The following is a 23761-nucleotide window of genomic DNA, read 5'->3' on the forward strand; positions in this document are numbered from 1 at the left end:
CACAAGTTAGTGGAAAATGCTGATTTTTTTTCTTTTTTTTTTTTCTTACAAGGTCTCATATTCCTCTAACTTGTGACAAAAAATAAAAACTTCCATGAACTCACTATGCCCATCACGAAATACCTTGGGGTGTCTTCTTTCCAAAATGGGGTCACTTGCGGGGTAGTTATACTGCCTGGCATTTTAGGGGCCCAAATGCGTGCAAAGTAGTTTGAAATCAAATTCTGTAAAAAATGACCTGTGAAATCCAAAAGGTGCTCTTTGGAATATGGGCCCCTTTGCCCACCTAGGCTGCAAAAAAGTGTCACACATCTGGTATCTCCGTACTCAGGAGAAGTTGGGGAATGTGTTTTGGGGTGTCATTTTACATATACCCATGCTGGGTGAAAGAAATATCTTGGCAAAAGACAACTTTTCCCATTTTTTTATACAAAGTTGGCATTTGACCAAGATATTTCTCTCACCCAGCATGGGTATATATAAAATGACACCCCAAAACACATTCCCCACCTTCTTCTGAGTACGGAGATACCAGATGTGTGACACTTTTTTGCAGCCTAGGTGGGCAAAGGGGCCCATATTCCAAAGAGCACCTTTCGGATTTCACAGGTCATTTTTTACAGAATTTGATTTCAAACTCCTTACCACACATTTGGGCCCCTAGAATGCCAGGGCAGTATAACCACCCCACAAGTGACCCCATTTTGGAAAGAAGAGACCCCAAGGTATTTCGTGATGGGCATAGTGAGTTCATAGAAGTTTTTATTTTTTGTCACAAGTTAGTGGAATATGAGACTTTGTAAGAAAAAAAAAAAATCATCATTTTCCGCTAACTTGTGACAAAAAATAAAAAGTTCTATGAACTCACTATGCCCATCAGCGAATACCTTAGGGTGTGTACTTTCCGAAATGGGGTCATTTGTGGGGTGTTTGTACTGTCTGGCCATTGTAGAACCTCAGGAAACAGGACAGGTGCTCAGAAAGTCAGAGCTGCTTCAAAAAGCGGAAATTCACATTTTTGTACCATAGTTTGTAAACGCTATAACTTTTACCCAAACCATTTTTTTTTTACCCAAACATTTTTTTTTTATCAAAGACATGTAGAACAATAAATTTAGAGCAAAATTTATATATGGATGTCGTTTTTTTTGCAAAATTTTACAACTGAAAGTGAAAAATGTCATTTTTTTGCAAAAAAATCGTTAAATTTCGATTAATAACAAAAAAAGTAAAAATGTCAGCAGCAATGAAATACCACCAAATAAAAGCTCTATTAGTGAGAAGAAAAGGAGGTAAAATTCATTTGGGTGGTAAGTTGCATGACCGAGCAATAAATGGTGAAAGTAGTGTAGGTCAGAAGTGTAAAAAGTGGCCTGGTCTTTCAGGGTGTTTAAGCACTGGGGGCTGAGGTGGTTAAATATAAGAATACTTAAAAAAAGATGTAAGTAGTGGGTATGCTGATAGAAGAGGGCCTACACAGTGGAGTCATTTATCAAACTGGTGTAAAGTAGAACTGGCTTAGTTGCCTATAGCAACCAATCAGATTCCACCTTTCATTTTTCACAGCTCCTTTGGAAAATGAAAGGTGGAATATGATTGGTTGCTATGGACAACTAAGCCAGTTTTACTTTACACCAGTTCGATAAATCTCCCCCAGTGTTTTTATGCTGTTAGTGGTCAGTGTCCATCACTGCTCAGAAATCTTATTAAATGCTGTGAGCACAGAGTTAGAAACTATTTGATGGGAAAGGAATTGACTATAGATAAAAACATTTTTTAAAGAGCCTAAAGCTGGATTTACACGGCCCAATGTTTGAAAATGTTCCTACAAATGCTCCTTCCTGATAATCTGCCCACCTAAAGGTGCTGGAGATCACCTCAATCACAGTTTTGGAGCAGCAGATTGTGCCATCTAAACAGCATTCTGCTTACCAGGAGCAATGATTTCTGTATGGGGATGATTGATCACAGTAGCCATCGTCCATCCTCTTACTGTGGAGGTGATCACTGCATGTAAATGCAGAACTTCAACTCCACTTAATGAGCAGCTGATTGTCTTGAAGGACCACTTCCTTCGTGCCATTGACTGCTCCTCACAGCATCTAAATGCACCTTAACTGCTAAGGTAAGAGCATATTTTAGCTTTTCTGTATTGAGGGTGCACGTTTTCTCATTCGTATAAGGCCTCATGCACACGGACGTTTTCCTTTTTGCGGCTCGCAAAACGGATTTCCGTTGTTCCGTGACCATTTTTTCGTCCGTGGGTCCTCCTTGATTTTTGGAGGATCCACGGACATGAAAAAAAAGTCGTTTTGGTATCCGCCTGGCCGTGCGGAGCCAGACGGATCTGCCCTGACTTACAATGCAAGTCAATGGGGACGGATCCGTTTGACGTTGACACAATATGGTGCAATTGCAAACGGATCCGTCCCCCATTGACTTTCAATGTAAAGTCAGGAGTTAATATACCATAGGATCGGAGTTTTCTCCAATCCGATGGTATATTTTAACTTGAAGCGTCCCCATCACCATGGGAACGCCTCTATGTTAGAATATACCATCAGATTTGAGTTAGATCGTCAAAACTCAGATCTGACAGTATATTCTAACACAGAGGCGTTCCCATAGTGATGGGGACGCTTCAAGTTAGAATATACTAAGAACTGTGTACATGACTGCCCCCTGCTGCCTGGCAGCACCCGATCTCTTACAGGGGGCTGTGATCAGCACAATTAACCCCTCAGGTGCCGCACCTAAGGGGTTAATTGTGCGTATCATAGCCCCCTGTAAGAGATCAGGTGCTGCCAGGCAGGAGGGGGCAGACCCCCCTCCCCTGTATTTAACTCATTGGTGGCCAGTGCGGCCTCCCCTCTCCCCCCCTCCCTAATTAAAATCACCTCCCCATCATTGGTGGCCAGTGCGGCCTCCCCTCCCCAATTAAAATCACCCCCCCATCATTGGTGGCCAGTGCGGCCTCCCCTCTCCCCCCCCTAATTAAAATCACCTTCCCCCATTATTGGTGGCAGCGGAGAGTTCCGATCAGAGTCCCAGTTTAATCGCTGGGGCTCCGATCGGTAACCATGGCAACCAGGATGCTACTGCAGTCCTGGTTGCCATGGTTACTTAGCAATTTTAGAAGCATTATACTTACCTTCGCTGTCTGTGACCAGCTGGGCGCTCCTCCTACTGGTAAGTGAAAGGTCTGTGCGGCGCATTGCCTATAGCACAGACCTATCACTTACCAGTAGGAGGAGCACCCGGCTGGTCACAGACATCGCAGGTTAGTATAATGCTTCTAAAAATTGCTAAGTAACCATTAAACCAGGACTGCAGTAGCGTCCTGGTTGCCCTGGTTACCGATCGGAGCCCCAGCGATTAAACTGGGACCCCGATCGGAACTCTCCGCTGCCACCAATGATGGGAGAAGGTGATTTTAATTAGGGGAGGGGAGAGGGGAGGCCGCACTGGCCACCAATGATGGGGGGGTGATTTTAATTAGGGGGGGGGAGAGGGGAGGCCACACTGGCCACCAATGAATATAATACAGGGGAGGGAGGGGGGCCGCACTGGCCACCAATGAGTTAAATACAGGGGAGGGAGGGGGGGCCGCACTGGCCACCAATGAGTTAAATACAGGGGAGGGGGGTCTGCCCCCTCCTGCCTGGAAGCACCTGATCTCTTACAGGGGGCTATGATACGCACAATTAACCTCTCAGGTGCGGCACCTGAGGGGTTAATTGTGCGGATCACAGCCCCCTGTAAGAGATCGGGTGCTGCCAGGCAGCAGGGGGCAGTCATGTACAAAGTTCTTAGTATATTCTAACTTGAAGCGTCCCCATCACCATGGGAACGCCTCTGTTAGAATATACTGTCGGATTTGAGTTTTCACGAAGTGAAAACTCAGCTCTGAAAAAGCTTTTATGTAGACGGATCTGCGATCCGTCTGTGTGAAAGTAGCCTACGGACGCGGATGCCAATCTTGTGTGCATCCGTGTTTTTTCACGGACCCATTGACTTGAATGGGTCCGTGAACCGTTGTCCGTCAAAAAAATAGGACAGGTCCTATTTTTTTGACGGACAGGAAACACGGATCACGGCCGCGGATGAACAACGGTGCATTTTCCGAGTTTTCAACGGACCCATTGAAAGTCAATGGGTCTGCAGAAAATCACGTAAAACGGAACAACGGCCACAGATGCACACAACGGTCGTGTGCATGAGGCCTTAGAGTGATGTTTCTGATGAGCCACGAGAGACATTTACCAATACATTGCTTTGCTTATCTTCACAGCTTCTCATAACTAAGTACAGGCTGAATGTTGATAGCCCTGAGCTACTCTTTCCCTACATTCCTTTGTCATTAAAGGAATACTAAACCTAGAAAGAATTCTGAATTCTGCCATCACGGTTTGTCAGTCTGCAGCACTTTCTGCATTATTCTTATACAGTACAAACAGTCTTGTAGAAATCCTGCAGAGAATAAAGTGGTGAATCTAATGCCGATCTGCTGCAACTGCAACTGGACTTGGAAGGGTGGGCTTAGTCAAAGGGGTGGGGCTTTACAATCTTTCTGACCTACTGCAGATAGGCCTTAGCCAGGAGACTTATTCTCCAACCACTTGTCTTATAGCTACACACAGCAGACTGTACTTTGATATAAGAGCACAGTTAAATCGTAAGGAGTATATTTAGTGACAGGGGCATATTCAAGATTGTTTTGGATGGGGGTTCACATGCATGAATATGGATTTAAAGGCTATGGACACCTTCAGGACAATTTTTATGACTGCATTTTACTCATTTTGGGCTAAAATTCAATTTTACAATTGGTCTTTATTAAAAATGTTCAGTCATTTTTGAGATACAAGTTTAAAAAAAAAAAGTTGTTGAAGAGTAATCCCATCAGCTGACGGCTCATATGAAGCCTTATCTTTGACCTCCTGACCTCAAACATTCATTATAGTTAAAATCTTATCAAACTGATAAAATATGGCTTAAATGAGTCTTCATGAGTTCATGAGATCAGCAACAAGGCTTCACATAAGCCATCAGGGATGGCGCAGAAACTTTGTGACTGTAGAAGAGGAGTGTGATTTTTAGTTTTTATGGAGCAAAGGAATCTGACCAAGGACAACATCTGCATGAAGTTTGTGTGTTCTCTCCGTGTTTGCGTGGATTTCCTCCCACACCCCAAAGACATACTGATGGGAAACTTAGAATGTGAGCTCCATTGGGGACAGCTTCATGCTCATTTCTGTAAAGTGCTGCGGAATATAGTAGCGCTATATAAGTGCATAAAATAAATAAAGGTAACAAAGGACCACTGGGGTTGTTGGCTACTAGACTGGACAACCCCCTTAACTTTATATAACCATCATTTGCTTCCCAGTGTATTGAGGAGGTTGTTGTGACTGTAATAGATACCGTGTTTCACCGAAAATAAGACACTGTCTTATATTTATTTTTCCTCCAAAAAACACACTATGGCTTATTTTCAGGGGATGTCTTATGGCTTATTTATCAGGGATCCAGTGAGAACTGGGTCCAATCTGCACACTGATGCTGATGCTGAAGAGACTTTTACTTTCACTTTCTCCCTCAGCTTGCTGTGCACAGAACGACCGGGACCTAACAGGGGGAGCCGACCGTGTTGATGGGGCTGCCTGCAACTCTCCCGTCACCTACAGATGTGGGGCAGATGAGACAGCACCTACAGCAGCTGTCACAATGGGGTACAGTAGGTGAGACAGCACCTACAGTGGCTGTCACGATGCGGCAGATTAGAAGGGCTGCCCGTGTCTTCTTTACAGCTCTGCGCCGGTACATAGCCACGCCCATCACTATGGCTTATTTTCGGGGTGTCTTATATTGAGCATATAAGCCGCAACCCTGCTACGGCTTATTTTATGGGTATGTCTTATTTTCGGGGAAACACGGTATATGTCATACAGTGAAAGGGTTAATACACAAGTGCATCCCTCCATTTCCCATGCTGCATTGGTGAGAAACGAAACATTTTTAAAGACAGGAGGTGAGACCAATCCATTTCCCAAAAGAATAAAATATTTTTTTTTCAAGACAGAAGCAAGTGAGGTCAAAAAGTCAAAACATTCCTTCTATTTTTATCGTGTTACAAATGAATGCTGGCTGAGACTTAGGTAGTTTCCTGCTAAACCATTCTGCTCGGTAAAATAAAGCAAACCTGAAGTCCTGCTATTTTTCTCATTAAGGGGGTTATTCCATAAATAATGTAAAAAAATTAAATCAGACATCATATAGTACATGACAATTTCTTTCTAACAAATCTAGAACCAGCCCTGTACCTCACATGGATCCAGAGATCTCCCCATTCATTGCTCTGCTAGATTTATATCAAGCTGACAGCTCAAGGGGAGTGTCTTTACTGCTGCAGCTAAGGGGGCGTGTCTCAGCTCTCCCTATCACAGCTCAGGAGATGAAAGATGAAAGATGAAACTGAGCATGTGCGGCCATCTCAGTGAGCAGGACAAAGAAATTAGAAACAGAACAAAGAGCAGGTGGTGCTATACACATACATTACCGTATTTTTCGCCCCATAAGATGCACTTTTTCCCCCCAAAAGTGGGGGGGAAATGCCCCTGCGTCTTATGGGGCGAATGCTGCCATTTTACATAGCAGTCTGCGATGCTGCAGCGATGTATCAGCTCGACAAGGGAGGGAGGAGGGGCCGGTGTCATGCACATGCAGCGGGGCCGGTGCGGTCACTGTACTCCGGCCCCACCGCTCACTCACTTCCTAAGTGTTTAATGCCTAAACACTTTATAATAATAGCTTTCATTTATGAATGAAGTAGGCGGCGCAGGCACGTGACGTCAGTGAGTTACAGCCGGCCGCCCGCCCTGCTCTGCCTGCTACAGGACATTTAGTAAGTAGTACAGATGGGGCTGGTGTCACGACGGGGAGTGGGGAAAACCCCCCACCGTGCAATAGCTGAGGCTACAATGCCAGATAGCAAGGAACAGGGAGCAGGTCACCTCCTAAAACTTCCCTCAACAGGCCCTAGTCTCCTAGCTGTATGAGCCCCCTTCAAAGGTAAGGGGACTCATACCCACGTGCCTAGAAGTCTAAGTATCCCTGCATTGCCCTACAGCTGGTGACAGGACAGAGAACACCTCTTCATCCAGGACACGGATGACAGGCGTCTCCAGAGGCCCAGTAGCTGGCAGGGTGCAAGACTATAAACAGTGCGGCAGGTAAATAGCACAGCAACACCACAAATGCCATCAACTCTTACCTGCCGCAGCCGAGATGGAAGGACGGCACCAACGACAACCCGGACCCCCTGCGGCTACAAGAAGCATGGAGGTTCCAGGCGGGGAAGCACACAGTCTTGCATATTGCTTAAACCCCTCCAGTGCAACATACACACACCAAAAGTGACTCGTCAAGCAGCCATGCTGGTAACAACACCACAAATACCAGACATAGCTCATCACACTAGACATACAACAAAACCAGAGAGGAAGGGTACAGGAAACAGACACAAATAATAACAACTAAGGGTGGCTCACACAGCATGACACATTCAGCCAGGGAGCAGAGCCCCAACACAGACTGACAACACGCAAACTCAAACTGACCTCCTGCTCCACCACACCAACATATAAGGAGGCCTGAGGTCACACCCACCACTCCTAACACACACAACTTAACCCGTGCACACATACAAACACACGTTGCCAGAGGCAACCGCATGCATTGACAGCGAGCCGCCTAGCAACAAGCTCAGGCTGCTACACTGCCAACAACATCATGTTGCCAGCGGCAACCACACATGAGGCCACAAACTAACAGCCCTCACTTGCGGTAAACAACCAAACCTGGCCGCTGGCAACTGCATGCGGCTCTAAGAGTCACAACCATGACCATAGTCGTGACAGCTGGGGATCGGAACTTCAATGAAAGCTATTATTATAAAATGTTTAGGCATTAACCTCTTCAGGATACATGACGTACCCGAAAAATGACCTAACCCCTCAGATGAACACCGCAAAAAATAAAAAAATAAAAACTGTGATAAAAAAGGTGTTTGCCCACCAAAATAGTACCAATCTAACTGTCACCTCATCCCTCAAAAAATGAGCCCCTACCTGAGACAATCACCCAAAAAATAAAAAAACTATGGCTCAGAATATGGAGACACTAAAACATTTTTTTTTTTGTTTTAAAAAAGCTGTTATTGTGTAAAACTTGCATAAATTAAAAAAAAGTATACATATTAGGTATCGCTGCGTCTGTATCAACCGGCTCTATAAAAATATCAAAAATCAAGACCTAACCCCTCAGATGAACACCGTAAAGAAATAAAAATAAAAACTGTGCTAAATAAACAATTTTTTGTCACCTTACATCACAAAAAGTGTAATAGCAAGAGATCAAAAAGTCATATTTTACCTCTTTTTGTTTTTTTCTTTGTGAAGGTCTTGCCTGAAAAAAATCCCTTTTTACTGTCTTTATTTTTATTTTTATTATATTGTCCGTTTTTAGAGGTTTTTCTTTAACTCGTCTATTAGTATTTCTTTTTACTATTGAGCTATAGCTTTCTGAAAGGGTATTGTTTGGCATTTGGTGATGTATTCCAGTATTTGTTGTTCCTTCATGGTGTGGTTGAACATGGGTATCTATACTTTCTACTGTATCATTTTACATATACCCATGCTGGGTGAGAGAAATATCTCGGTCAAATGCCAACTTTGTATAAAAAAATGGGAAAAGTTGTCTTTTAGAGAGACATTTCTCTCACCCAGCATGGGTATATTTAAAATGACACCCCAAAACACATTGCCCAACTTCTCCTGAGTACGGCGATACCAGATGTGTGACACTTTTTTGCAGCCTAGGTGGGCTAAGGGGCCCACATTCCAAAGAGCACCTTTCGGATTTCACAGGGCATTTTTTACACATTTTGATTTCAAACTACTTCTCACGCATTAGGGCCCCTAAAATGCCAGGGCAGTATAACTACCCCACAAGTGACCCCATTTTGGAAAAAAGACACCCCAAGGTATTCCGTGATGGGCATAGTGAGTTCATGGAAGTTTTTATTTTTTGTCCCAAGTTAGTGGAATATGAGACTTTGTAAGAAAAAAAAAAAAGAAAAAAAAAATCAGCATTTTCCGCTAACTTGTGACAAAAATTAAAAAATTTGAGGAACTCACCATGCCCCTCATGGAACACCTTGGGGTGTCTTCTTTCCAAAATGGGGTCACTTGTGGGGTAGTTATACTGCCCTGGCATTTTAGGGGCCCTAATGTGTGGGAAGTAGTTTGAAATCAAAATGTGTAAAAGATGCCCTGTGAAATCCAAAAGGTGCTCTTTGGAATGTGGGCCCATTTGCCCACCTAGGCTGCAAAAAAGTGTCACACAAAAAATAAAAAATTCTAGGAACTCGCCATGCCCCTCACGGAATACCTTGGGGTGTCTTCTTTCCAAAATGGGGTCACTTGTGGGGTAGTTATACTGCCCTGGCATTTTAGGGACCCTAATGCGTGAGAAGTACTTTGAAATAAAAATGTGTAAAAAATGCCCTGTGAAATCCAAAAGGTGCTCTTTGGAATGTGGGCCCATTTACCCACCTAAGCTGCAAAAAAGTGTCACACATCTGGTATCGCCGTACTCATAAGAAGTAGGGCAATGTGTTTTGGGGTGTCTTTTTACATATACCCATGCTGGGTGAGAGAAATATCTCTCTAAAAGACAACTTTTCCATTTTTCTTATACAAAGTTGGCATTTGACCAAGATATTTATCTCACCAAACATGGGTATATGTAAAATGACACCCCAAAACACATTCCCCAACTTCTCTTGAGTACGGCGATACCACATGTGTGACACTTTTTTGCAGCCTAGATGCGCAAAGGGGCCCAAATTCCTTTTAGGAGGGCATTTTTAGACATTTGAATTCCAGACTTCTTCTCACGCTTTAGGACCCCTAAAATGCCAGGTCAGAATAAATACCCCACATGTGACCCCATTTTGGAAAGAAGACACCCCAAGGTATTCAATGAGGGGCATGGCGAGTTCATAGAAATTATTTTTTTTTGCCACAAGTTAGCGGAAATTGCTTTTCTTTTTTTTTTCTCACAAAGTCTCCCTTTCCGCTAACTTGGGACAAAAATTTAAATCTTTCATGGACTCAATATGCCCCTCAGCGAATACCTTGGGGTGTCTTCTTTCCAAAATGTGGTCATTTGTGGGGTGTTTGTACTGCCCTGGCATTTGAGGGTCTCCGCAATCATTACATGTATGGCGAGCATTAGGAGTTTCTGCTATTCTCCTTATATTGAGCATAAGGGTAATGAGATTATTTTTTTTCCGTTCAGCCTCTGGGCTGAAAGAAAAAATGAACGGCACAGATTTCTTCATTCGCATCGATCAATGTGGATGAAAAAATCTCTGCCAAAAAATAAAGGAGGGGAAAGGCGTCTGCCAGGACATAGGAGCTCCGCCCAACATCCATACCCACTTAGCCCGTATGCCCTGGCAAACCCGATTTCTCCATTCACATCAATCGATGTGGATGAATAAATCATTGCCGGGATTTTTTATAATTTTTTTTATATACAAAGTGTTTGCCAAAGCATATGCACAACGCCTCCCCCTCAGCTCATATGCCTCGGCAAACGTATCTTTTACTGCAGAGGAGAAATCTCGTCTTGCAGCGCCGCATACACCGAATTTTGCGTAATCTGACAGCAGCGCAATGCTTCTGTCAGAATGCACATCAGTGCTGCAGCTAGTCGATCGGTTGGTCCACCTGGAAGGTAAAAAAAACAAAACAAAAAAGAAAAAACCAGGCCGCAACGCAATAAATTTATTAACTTTATAATAACATTTGAACGGAACATATAAACTTTATTTAACTTTTTGAACAGAACGTTAACTTTTTTGCTTACCAGTGATTTTTTTAATTTATTTTTTACCTTTATAGGACAAACCTCTCCTTCCCCATGGGACAATGTGCAAAGCGCAAATCGCCCGAAGATGTGGCGAAGTACATTATGCACTTTGTCCCAGGTGAAAGGAGAGGTTTGCAGCAGCTGTGAGGGAAAGGGCCCTAATAGCCCTGTAGGCCTGTCCTGTGAGATGCAATCCCTATGCTAAGTGTACCTGTATGTGGTACTTCCGGAAACACTCCCCTAAGCATAGGGCAGGGTGGTCAGGGCAGTCAGGACAGAAATAGCGGGTGTCACGCCTTATTCCACTCCTGCTACAGACACGACATCTTTTTCGGGGTGACGGTTGGGTTGAGGTACCAGCAACGACATTGGGGAAATATCGCTCGTGTAGACGGCTCACTACACTGGTGGTTGGGGCCACGGAACCTCCTGGATACAGGAGGTTCTCGATGATCTCTTCCTGAAATTTGAGGAAGGATCCTGTTCTCCCAGCCTTACTGTAGAGAACAAAACTATTGTACATCGCCAATTGAATCAAATATACAGACACCTTCTTATACCAGCGTCTGGTGCATCGGGAAACTAAATAAGGAGCCAACATCTGGTCATTGAAGTCCACCCCTCCCATGAGCGCATTATAGTCGTGGACTGAGAGGGGCTTTTCAATGACACTGGTTGCCCGTTCTATTTGTATTGTCGTGTCTGCGTGAATGGAGGAGAGTCTGTAATGTAAACGTCACGCTTCTCTCTCCATTTCACCACGAGCAGTTCTTCGTTACACAAGGCAGCCCTCTCCCCCCTTGCAAGACGGGTGGTAACGAGCCGTTGGGGAAAGCCCCGGCGAATAGGTCGCGCAGTGCCACAGCAGACAATATGACCGCAATTCATGCTTTTTGGTTAGACCCATGTTGAGGAGAAGGCCCAGAAAATTTTTTAATTCGGAAACTTGGACTGGTTTCCACCGGAAAGGCTGGGCATAATAGCTTCCCGGGTTGGCGGCTATAAATTGAGTGGCATACCGATTTGTTTCTGCCACGACTATGTCCAAGAGCTGAGCAGTCAAGAACAGCTCAAAAAATCCCAGTGCCGAACCGATCTGAGCTGTCTCAACCCGAACTCCAGACTGGGCGGTGAAAGGGGGAACTACAGGTGCGGCTGAAGTTGGAGACTGCCAATCAGGGTTTGCCAGCACCTCAGGGACTCTAGGGGCTCTACGGGCCTGTCTGTGTGGTGGCTGCGACGGGGTAACTATTGCACGTGCCACCGTACCAGCTTCAACTGCCCTTCTGGTGCTCGCCACTTCACCATGTTGTACGGCAGTGCTGGTACTAGGTCCAGGGTGGGCTGCGCTGCTGGTGTATGCCTCACCACGTAATCCGACAGCGCCAGCCCCACTCTGCTGCCCTTGAAGCGGATCCTGCGCAACCTGTGGTCTAGCAACAAGGGGCCGGGTACACATGGTGCTATCAGGGACTTCAACCTCCTCGTCCGAACTTTGGGTCAGACTGCCACTGCTTTCTACAGGTTCATATTCTGACCCGCTGGATTCGTCAGATGAGGGTTCCCATTCCTCATCAGACTGGGTCAGAAGCCGGTAGGCCTCTTCAGAAGAATACCCCCTGTTTGACATTTGGACTACTAAATTTAGGGGGTATTCCCTGAGACTACCCAAGAAAAAAAGCAAGCCTGTCTTACAAATGGGAGACTAGCGAAGTACCGGAGGCCGCTGCGATTGATAAAAAATATCAAAACTGATTTTTTTTATCGGCGCAGCGCTTGTAAAGTGATTATGCAGTGATCAAAAAACAAAATTTTTTTTGTCACTGCGGCGGGGCGGGCGTGGGTGAACACACGTGTGGGCGACCGATCAGGCCTGATCGGGCAAACACTGCGTTTTGGGTGGAGGGTGAACTAAGGTGACACTAATACTATTATAGATCTGACTGTGATCAGTTTTGATCACTTACAGATACTATAAAAGTACAAATGCTGATTAGCGATAAGCTAATCAGCGAATCAGTGACTGCGGTGCGGTGGGCTGGGCGCTAACCGATCACTAACTACCTAACCAAGGGGCCTAAACTATCCTAAAACCTAACAGTCAATACCAGTGGGAAAAAAAAGTGACCGTTTACACTGATCACTTTTTTCCCTTTCACTAGGTGATTGACAGGGGCGATCAAGGGGTTAATTGGGGTGATGGGGGTGATCTGGGGTCTAAGTGTGGTGTTGGTGGGTACTCACAGTGATGTGTGCTCCTCTGCTGGGACCAACCGACGAAAAGGACCAGCAGAGGAGCACAGAAGCCATTTAACACCTTATATTTATAAATATAAGGTGTTATATGGCTTGTGATTAGTTTTTTTGAAAATCGCCAGCCTGCCAGCGATGATCATTGGCTGGCAGGCTGGTGATGTAATACCCCTCTAACTTTTGCCGGCCCGCGATGCGCATGCGCGGGCCGGCTTTGAGCGAAATCTTGCGTCTTGCGAGATGACGCGCCGATGCATGACTCTGCCTGAGACTGCCGCCTCCGGAACGCGATCCTGCATTAGGCGGTCTGGAGGCGGTTAAGTATGGTTTCTATTATCTTCCCCACTATTGATGTCAGGCTTACTGGCCTATAGTGGCCCGATTCCTCCCTACTACCTTTCTTGTGAATGGACACAACATTTGCTAATTTCCAATCTTTTGGGACGACTCCTGTTACCAGTGATTGGTTAAATAAATCTGTTAATGGTTTTGCTAGTTCACTGCTAAGCTCTTTTAATAGCTTTGGGTGTATCCCATCAGGCCCCTGTGTTATTTGTATTAATTTTAGACAGCTGACTTAGAACCTCTTACTCTGTAAAGACACATGCATCAAAAGATTCATTAGTCTTCCTTCCTAACTGAGGTCCTTTTCCTTCATTTTCCTTTGTAAAAACTGAACAGAGGTATTCATTGAGGCAGTCAGCTAGTTATTTATCTTCTTCCAAATACCTTCCTTCTTTTGTTTTTAATTTGGTAATTCCTTGTTTTAGTTTCCTTTTTTCATTTATGTATCTGAAGAATGTCTTATCGCCTTTTTTCATTGACTGGGCTAATTTCTCTTCTGCCTGTGCTTTAGAAGCTCTTATAACTTGCTTGGCCTCTCTCTGCCTAATCCTTTAAATTTGCCTGTCATCCATGTTTTTAATGATTTTTGCCACTTCTGCTGAGTACCACAGTGGTCTCTTCCTTTTTTTTGCTTTTACTGACAAGCCTAATGCAATTATCTGTTGCCTTCAATAGTGCGACTTTTAGGTCATCCCATTTCTCCTGGACTCCATTGAAACTGTTCCAATCTAATAGGGACCCGTATACCACTAATCTAATTTTAGAAAAGTCAGTTTTTCTAAAATCTAAAACTTTTGTTTTTGTGTGGTGTGACTCAGTCACTGTACTTATAGTAAACCATACTGACTGGTGATAACTAGATCCCAAGCTTTCCCCTACAGCAATATCAGATACCAAATTCCCATTTGTGAATACTAAATCTAAAATGGCCTCCTTCCGGGTTGGCTCCTCAACTACTTGCTGTAGAGATAATCCCAGTAGGGAATTTAGAATATCTGTACTCCTGGCAGAACTAGCTATTTCGGTTTTCCAGTTTACATCAGGAAGATTAAAGTCTCCCATAATGATAACTTCCCCCTTCAATGTCATTTTAGCTATTTCCTCAACTAGTAGATCATCTAAATCTTTGACTTGGCTAGGTGGTCTATATATCACACCTACACGAGTTACCTTATGATTATCAATCTGCAACGTAACCCAAACTGACTCTAAACTGGTCTCGCTAACTTGTATTAAATTTAATTAGATTTTATGCTATCTTTCACATACAGGGCCACCCCTCCCCCTTTCTTGCCTTCTCTGTCCTATATAGAGAGAACCCTGGTATTGTTATATCCCAGTCATTACTCCCATTGAACCATGTCTCAGTAACAATCACTAAATCTATATTCTCAGATGCCATTATAGACTCAAGTTCATTGATCTTATTCCCTAAACTGCGAGCATTTGTAGACAAGACTCTGAGCTTGTCATTTCTTTACCTATGTGCTTAACCTTAGCAAATACTTTGAACTGTTCACTGAGGACATTCGTTCCATTGAGAGAGAGATGCAAAACCATCTTTCTTGTACAGTTCTTTTCCATTCCAACAAGAGCTAACATGGGACACAAAGCCAAACCCTTGGTTCAGACACCATTCACCAAGCCATACATTGAATTTCTTAATGTGCCTCTTCCTATCATGTTGGTTATGCACAGGCAAAACTGCAGAGAATGAAACAGTCGATGCAACCTCCCGTAAATCATTACCAAGTGTGTGAAAAGATTCCTTCACCTTTGAAACCTCATTGCAAGCCAGATCATTTGTCCCAAGATGGACAATAGCATCCACCTCCTTTTCCTGCTTTGCTTGCCTAACAATATTAAGGATACGTCGTCTGTCCCTGCTAGCGGTAGCACCAGGGAGACATCTCACAAAACCATTTTCCTCAAACTTCACACCTCTTATGATAAAATCGCCCACCAACAGCTGCTTACTATCAGTTCTTACCTTATCCTTTTTGTCTTTGGCTGTAGTCTTGCATACTTTAGGCACAGGAGATGATTGTTCCTCACCCACTGTGCCTGAGCCATCCTCCATGTTGCTCTTGCGCTCTGAAAGTGCTGCAAATGAATTATGGAGAGCCACAGACTGTGGGACATGTCTTCTATCCACAACTCTAAGTCTACCAGAACCTGCAGTAACCCATCTTCCATTTCTAGGGGGCCTCTGTGGCAGTGGCATTGCAACATTCCCAGCCTGAGTTTGTTTAACAGTTAATTTACAAATCTCGGATTTCAAAAATGCTAAACTTTTCATTTAGCCGCATTTCAAAACGGATGCATTAGAATTGGACAAGTGATTTTAATGGCTGACCATAATTTATTGCCACTAATACAAATGTTGGTATCTGCAGATTGCATTTTAATTGTGAATATCATTTTATTAACATATGTAGTAGGATTGACTTATTAAACACACGATTACATTATAATATTCTTCTTTGTAATTTTATGTTTTTTTTGTACAGATTCTAAGCAAAACGGGGACGCCAACACAGTAATGTCAGATGAGGATCATGAAGACCCACCTAGATTTCCACCGATAGAAGATAAGAGAATTATTCGTCGAGCCAGTGCCAAAGACAAAAACAAGTCAGGGGCCTCTTGCTTTCTTCTGAGTTCTGGAGATTATACTTGTGCTGCTGATGGAGGAATAAAGAAAGGTATACGAGATATAGATATAGAGATGGACTCACAGATTCTCCTAGGTTCCTCATGAAATAAATACATAATATTTTTTGACCTGGATGTATATTAACTCTCAATTTCATAGTCTTCCCATAGAAAATTAATGACAGCTACATAGGTGAAGTGTTACAATTTGTCTCTGGTCACCTGTGTGGTAAAATGTTTCTTATTTGTATCTTTATCTTTGAAGAAAAATCAAAATAAAGTTCATTCTGTGTAAGAAAAGAAAATAATTACTTATTATTGAGATTCTTCAGAAACAAGCCTAATGTCAGTAGTCATAAAGAATTAATTTCTAGCTGCTACTTTGTTATTTGACATGTCAGTGAAGCACACAGTAGATGCCATCACTCGGGGTCCAAAAGTCTAGATGATCACTGAAAAGAAGGGGCCTATGGAGCTCCCTATGTTCTCTCAGCTTTTAGCTTAGAAATATCTGTAACTCGGAGCTATGTTGATCGCAATTCCACTTACTTTAGGATTGTACGATCATTATAATTCCAATGAACTATACATATCATGAAGATATGGTTATTTCCAAGCAAAAAGTCAAAGGGGCACATCATATGCAAGATCACTGTAGGTGCCTTCATTTTAGTGCTCAGGTCCCATTTAAATAGGACCTATGCTATCCCTTTATTACTCCCGTTATGAATAAATTGCAAGCAGTCAGCAATGAAGTGTCCAGATGGGTGTTACCAGTTGGGGGTGTATACCTGCACAGTTTCTTACTATCTAATCAATGCTGCCACAGTCAGACTGCAGGGACACACCCCCAACTAGTAACACCTATCTGGATCTTCATTGCAAACTTCTAGCAATTCATTTATAACTTCCAGCAGGAATAATAATGGAATGGCACAATATAAGGGTACATTAGTAAAGCCTTTACACCACTATTTGTTCATAAAAAGTGAAATTATCGCACACACCATATTTTGTGCCATAAGATGTGACTTATTCAACTTCTAAACACTTTTCTAAAGTGGTGAGAAAAGGGCGTGGGGTTTAGTTGGGGGGATGGGACTTCCTGCCACCCTCCAGATTTACTATAACTTACATCAAAAACTAACGTTTATTATAGCTCAAGTCTATGTTACCTCCTGTCTGGTTGGACTTGAGTTTCTAGCGCACAGAAGACTAATTTATTAAAGAACATTTGCCTTTTAATAAATTAGACGCATCTTACTCTAGTGCAAGGAGATTAAGATTGGCGTATAGGAATACGTGCCTTGATAAATGTCCCCCACAGAGGCATAAGAATAGATGCTCCAGAATTGTTTTTACATGGGGGATGCAAGTAGTTATTAAAACAGACATGTCAGGAGAGGTGACAGGTCATCTGTAACATACGTACATCAGCTGCTAGCTTCTGACAGGACAGAAGATGGAAAAAAGAGTAACATAGCTCATTAAATAAGGAAGGGGTTAAGATTTAGAAAACTTATGTATTTCCTAATTTCAGGCTTGCTTGAATAAGGCTATTTTCACACTGGCGTTTCTGCTTCCGCTTGTGAGATCCGTTTCAGGGCTCTCACAAGCGGTCAAAAAAGGATCAATTCAGCCCCAATGCATTCTGAATGGATAAGGATCCGTTCAGAATGCATCAGTTTGGCTCAGTTCCGCCTCCATTTCACTTTGGAGGCGGACACCAAAACGCTGCTTACAATATAAGTCAATGGGGACGGATCAGTTTTCACTGACACAATATGGTGCAATTGAAAACGGATCCGTTCCTCATTGACTTCCAATGTAAGTCAGGACGGATCCGTTTTAATGCAAACGGATCCATTCTGAATGGATACAAGCGTTTGCATTATCGGTGCGGATCAGTCTGTGCAGATACAAGATGGATCCACACCAAACGCAGGTGTGAAAGTAACCTTAGTTGTGCCATTTGCACATGAATGTTCCTGACAATGAGCTTTCCCAAAATTTCTGTTATCAAGAACCCTCTTTTTTTTAGCTGTTATTGGGGAAAGAGACTGCTTATTGTACAGTGGCAATACTGAAGGAGAAATTAACCGCCTCCGGACCGCCTAACACAGGATCGCGTTCCGGAGGCGGCAGCCCTGCGCAGAGTCCCGCATATATGCGTCACCTCGCGAGACGCGAGATTTCCTGTTAACGCGCGCACACAGGCGCGCGTCCGTTCACAGGAATGGAAGGTAAGCGAGTGGATCTCCAGCCTGCCAGCGGCGATCGTTCGCTGGCAGGCTGGAGATGCGATTTTTTTAACCCCTAACAGGTATATTAGACGCTGTTTTGATAACAGCGTCTAATATACCTGCTACCTAGTCCTCTGGTGGTCCCTTTTGTTTGGATCGACCACCAGAGGACACAGGTAGCTCAGTAATATGTAGCACCAAACACCACTACACTACACCCCCCCTGTCACTTATTAACCCCTTATTAACCCCTGATCACACCTGATCACCCCATAGAGACTCCCTGATCACCCCCTTGTCATTGATCACCCCCCTGTCATTGATCACCCCCTTGTAAGGATCCATTCAGACGTCCGTATGATTTTTACGGATCCACTGAAACATGGATCGGATCCGCAAAACACATACGGACGTCTGAATGGAGCCTTACAGGGGGATGATCAATGACGGGGGTGATCACCCCATATAGACTCCCTGATCACCCCCCTGTCATTGATTACCCCCCTGTCATTGATCACCCCCCTGTCATTGATCACTCCCCTGTAAGGCTCCATTCAGACGTCCGTATGTTTTTTACGGATCCACGGATACATGGATCGGATCCGCAAAACACATACAGACGTCTGAATGGAGCCTTACAGGGGGGTGATCACCCCATATAGACTCCCTGATCACCCCCCTGTCATTGATCACCCCCCTGTCATTGATCACCCCCCTGTAAGGCTCCATTCAGATGTCTGTATGTTTTTTACGGATCCACGGATACATGGATCGGATCTGCAAAACACATACGGACATCTGAATGGAGCCTTATAGGGGGGTGATCAATGACAGGGCGGTGATCACCCCATATAGACTCCCTGATCACCCCCCTGTCATTGATCACCCCCCTGTCATTGATCACACCCCTGTAAGGCTCCATTCAGATTTTTTTTGGCCCAAATTAGCAGAATTTTTTATTTTTTTCTTACAAAGTCTCATATTCCACTAACTTGTGTCAAAAAATAAAATCTCACATGAACTCACCATACCCCTCACGGAATCCAAATGCGTAAAATTTTTTAGACATTTATATTCCAGACTTCTTCTCAAGCTTTAGGGGCCCTAGAATGCCAGGGCAGTATAAATACCCCACATGTGACATCATTTCGGAAAGAAGACACCCCAAGGTATTCCGTGAGGGGCATATTGAGTCCATGAAAGATTGAAATTTTTGTCCCAAGTTAGCGAAAAGGGAGACTTTGTGAGAAAAAAATAAAAATATCAATTTCCGCTAACTTGTGCCAAAAAAAATAAAAAATTCTATGGACTCGCCATGCCCCTCATTGAATACCTTGGGGTGTCTTCTTTCCAAAATGGTGTCACATGTGGGGTAGTTATACTGCCCTGGCATTTTAGGGGCCCTAAAGCGTGAGAAGAAGTCTGGGATCCAAATGTCTAAAAATGCCCTCATAAAAGGAATGTGGGCCCGTTTGCGCATCTAGGCTGCAAAGAAGTGTCACACATCTGGTATCGCTGTACTCAGGAGAAGTTGGGCAATGTGTTTTGGGGTGTCATTTTACATATACCCATGCTGGGTGAGATAAATATCTTGGTCAAATGCCAACTTTGTATAAAAAAAATGGGAAAAGTTGTATTTTGCCGAGATATTTCTCTCACCCAGCATGAGTATATGTAAAAAGACACCCCAAAACACATTGCCCAACTTCTCCTGAATACGGCGATACCACATGTGTGACACTTTTTTGCAGCCTAGGTGGGCAAAGGGGCCCACATTCCAAAGAGCACCTTTAGGATTTCACAGATCATTTACCTACTTACCACACATTAGGGCCCCTAGAATGCCAGGGCAGTATAACTACCCCACAAGTGACCCCATTTTGCAAAGAAGACACCCCAAGGTATTCCGTGAGGGGCATGGCGAGTTCCTAGAATTTTTTATTTTTTGTCACAAGTTAGCGGAAAATGATGATTTTTTTTTTTCTTACAAAGTCTCATATTCCACTAACTTGTGACAAAAAATAAAAACTTCCATGAACTCACTATGCCCATCATGAAATACCTTGGGGTGTCTTCTTTCCAAAATGGGGTCACTTGTGGGGTAGTTATACTGCCCTGGCATTTTAGGGGCCCGAATGCGTGAGAAGTGGTTTGAAATCAAAATCTGTAAAAAATGGCCGGTGAAATCCGAAAGGTGCTCTTTGGAATGTGGGCCCCTTTGCCCACCTAGGCTGCAAAAAAGTGTCACACATCTGGTATCACCGTACTCAGGAGAAGTTGGGCAATGTGTTTTGGGGTGTCTTTTTACATATACCCATGCTGGGTGAGAGAAATATCTTGGCAAAAGACAACTTTTCCCATTTTTTTATACAAAGTTGGCATTTGACCGAGATATTTATCTCACCCAGCATGGGTATATGTAAAATGGTGGCACAGTAGCTTGCAGATAAAAAAGTAATAAAATTTTTTCTCTGTAATATAATTGCAGTTGCCTGCCAGTGTGTGTCAGGCCCACAGAGTGTACTGTGCCCACTGCCAGTGCCCACCACTCATATCTGGTGGCACAGTAGCTTGCAGATAAAACAGTAAAAAAAAAAATTCTCTGTAATATAATTGCAGTTGCCTGCCAGTGTGTGTCAGGCCCACAGAGTGTACTGTGCCCACTGCCAGTGCTCACCACTCATATATGGTGGCACAGTAGCTTGCAGTTAAAACAGTAAAAAAAAAATTCTCTGTAATATAATTGCAGTTGCCTGCCAGTGTATGTCAGGCCCACAGAGTGTACTGTGCCTACTGCCCACCACTCATATTGAGTGGCACAGTACCTTGCACGCATAGTACCACTAATCTAAAAAAAAATCACAGGCAGAGGCAGGCCACCCCGCAGGGGCCGTCGTGGTCGTGGTGCTGTGACTTCCTTTGGCCCTAGAATAATGCCCAGTGTTCAGAGGCCACGTACCCTGAACTCGAAAAGTTCTGAGGACATAGTTGACTGGCTAACACAGGACACCCAATCTTCTACAGCTTCCGATCGGAACCTTGACACACCATCCTCCTCCAGCTCAGCTTCAGGCACCTCTTAAGTTACCACTCGCCCGCCTGCCGCCACCACCAACTCTAGCAACACAGCCGCTTCACTTGATCTGTCAGAGGAGTTATTTACACATCAGTTGGAAGAAATGAGTGTTGCGCAACCATTATTGCCAGAGGATGTAGATAACAGGGATATGTCTCAGTAAGGCAGTATTAGGCCTCATGCACACGACCGTTGTGTGCATCCGCGGCCGTTGTTCCGTTTTCCGTTTTTTTTTCGCTGACCCATTGACTTTTAATGGATCCGTGGAAAAATCGGAAAATGCAACGTTTGGCTTTCGTGTCCGTGATCCGTTTTTCCAGTCAGTGAAAAAAATAGGACCTGTCCTATTTTTTTCACGGACAACGGTTCACGGACCCATTCAAGTCAATGGGTCTGTGAAAAATCACAGATGCATACAAGATAGTCATCCGCGTCCGTGATCCGTGTCCGTTTTTCTATCATTTTCAATGCAAACTTGAGGTTTTTTTTTCACTTTTCATGTCCGTGGATCCTCCAAAAATCAAGGAAGACCCACGGATGAAAAAAGGACACGGATCATGGGACACGGATCAGATACAAGTGAAGTGGTTGATGATGACGATGTGTCCGTGGATGTCACGTGGGTGCCCGCTCGAAGAGAAGAAGAACAGGGGGAAAGTTTAGATGGGGAGACAGAGAGGAGGAGGAGACAAGTTCGAAGCAGGGGGAGGTCGTCGCAAGGAACTAGTGGCACAGTCAGACAGCATGTATTGGCCCCCAGGGTCAGCCAGACAGCACACCAATCAACGCATGCTTTTGCCACCACCAGAATGCCGTCATTGCAAAGCTCAGCAGTGTCACATTTTTTGTGTGTCTGCCTCTGACAACAGCAATGCCATTTGCAACCTGTGCCAAAAGAAACTGAGTCGTGGGAAGTCCAACACCCACCTAGGTACAACTGCTTTGCGAAGGCACATAATCTCACATCACAAACGCCTATGGGATCAACACATGATGAGTACAAGCAGCACACAAACTCAAAGCCACCATCCTCCTCCTGGTCCAGCATCTTCAGCCACGTCAACCACTGCTGTCCTCCTTGCCCCCTCTCAACCACCTGCCACTCCGCCTCTCACCTTCAGCAGTCCCTGCTCATCTGCCCACAGGTGTGTGTCAAGGAAATGTTTGAGCGTAAGAAGCCAATGTCACAGAGTCACCCCCTTGCTCCAGCTGGCTTGTCGGAACTCTTAGCCCGCCAGCTTTTACCATACAAGCTGGTGGAGTCTGAGGCCTTCAAAAAATTAGTAGCTATTGGGACACCGCAGTGGAAGGTACCCGGCCGAATTTTTTTTTTTACAAAAGGCAATCCCCAACCTGTACTCTGTTGTGGAAAAGGAAGTCATGGCATGTCTGTCACACAGTGTTGGGGCAAGGGTCCATCTGACCACTGATACCTGGTCTGCAAAGCACGGTCAGGGCAGGTATATCACGTACACTGCGCATTGGGTAAACCTGCTGATGGCTGCCAAGCATGGAATGCGTGGCTCTGCAGAGGAGTTGGTGACACCGCCATGACTTGCAGGCAGGCCTGCTGCCACCTCCTCTACTCCTCCTACTCCATCCTCTTCGCTAACCTCCTCGGCTGAGTCCTCTTCTGCTGCTGCGTCTTGCTCCACATCAACTGCACCCCCCCAGCTCCCCAGGGGCTATTCCACATCCCTAATACGACAGTGTCACGCCGTCTTGGGGTTGACTTGCCTGAAAGCAGAGAGTCACACTGGACCAGCACTCCTGTCCGCCCTGAATGCACAGGTGGATCAGTGGCTGACCCCGCACCAACTGGAGATCGGCAAAGTGGTGTGTGACAATGGAAGCAATTTGTTGGCGGCATTGAATTTGGGCAAGTTGACACATGTGCCGTGCATGGCATATGTGTTGAATCTGATCGTACAACGCTTTGTGCATAAGTACCCAGGCTTACAGGACGTCCTCAAGCAGGCCAGGAAGGTGTGTGGCCATTTCAGGCGTTCCTACACGGCCATGGCGCACTTTTCAGATATTCAGTGGCGAAACAACATGCCAGTGAGGCGCTTGATTTGTGACAGCCCGACACGTTGGAATTCAACACTCCTAATGTTCGACCGCCTGTCCAACAAGAAAAAGCCGTCAACGAGTATTTGCTTGACCGGGGTGCTAGGACAGCCTCTGCGGAGCTGGGTATTTCTTTGCCACGTTACTGGACGCTCATGCGCAATGCCTGTAGGCTCATGCG

The 23761-nt window shown here is 44.5% G+C and overlaps 1 protein-coding gene across 1 annotated transcript in view; it reads left to right on the top strand.

Annotated features, from left to right (window-relative positions):
* KCNC4 (potassium voltage-gated channel subfamily C member 4) overlaps nucleotides 1-16351 on the top strand; it is a 160729-nt gene extending 144378 nt beyond the window's left edge. Inside the window, exon 3 of the mRNA XM_040424096.1 lies at nucleotides 16047-16351. Coding sequence (XP_040280030.1) covers nucleotides 16047-16297 — 251 coding nt within the window. The 3' untranslated portion in view covers nucleotides 16298-16351. The remainder of the gene's footprint in view (nucleotides 1-16046) is intronic.
* The last annotated feature ends 7410 nt before the right edge of the window (nucleotides 16352-23761 follow it).

The sequence above is a fragment of the Bufo bufo genome, chromosome 3, assembly GCF_905171765.1.
Source record: "Bufo bufo chromosome 3, aBufBuf1.1, whole genome shotgun sequence".
In the NCBI taxonomy this organism is placed as follows: Eukaryota; Metazoa; Chordata; class Amphibia; order Anura; family Bufonidae; genus Bufo; species Bufo bufo.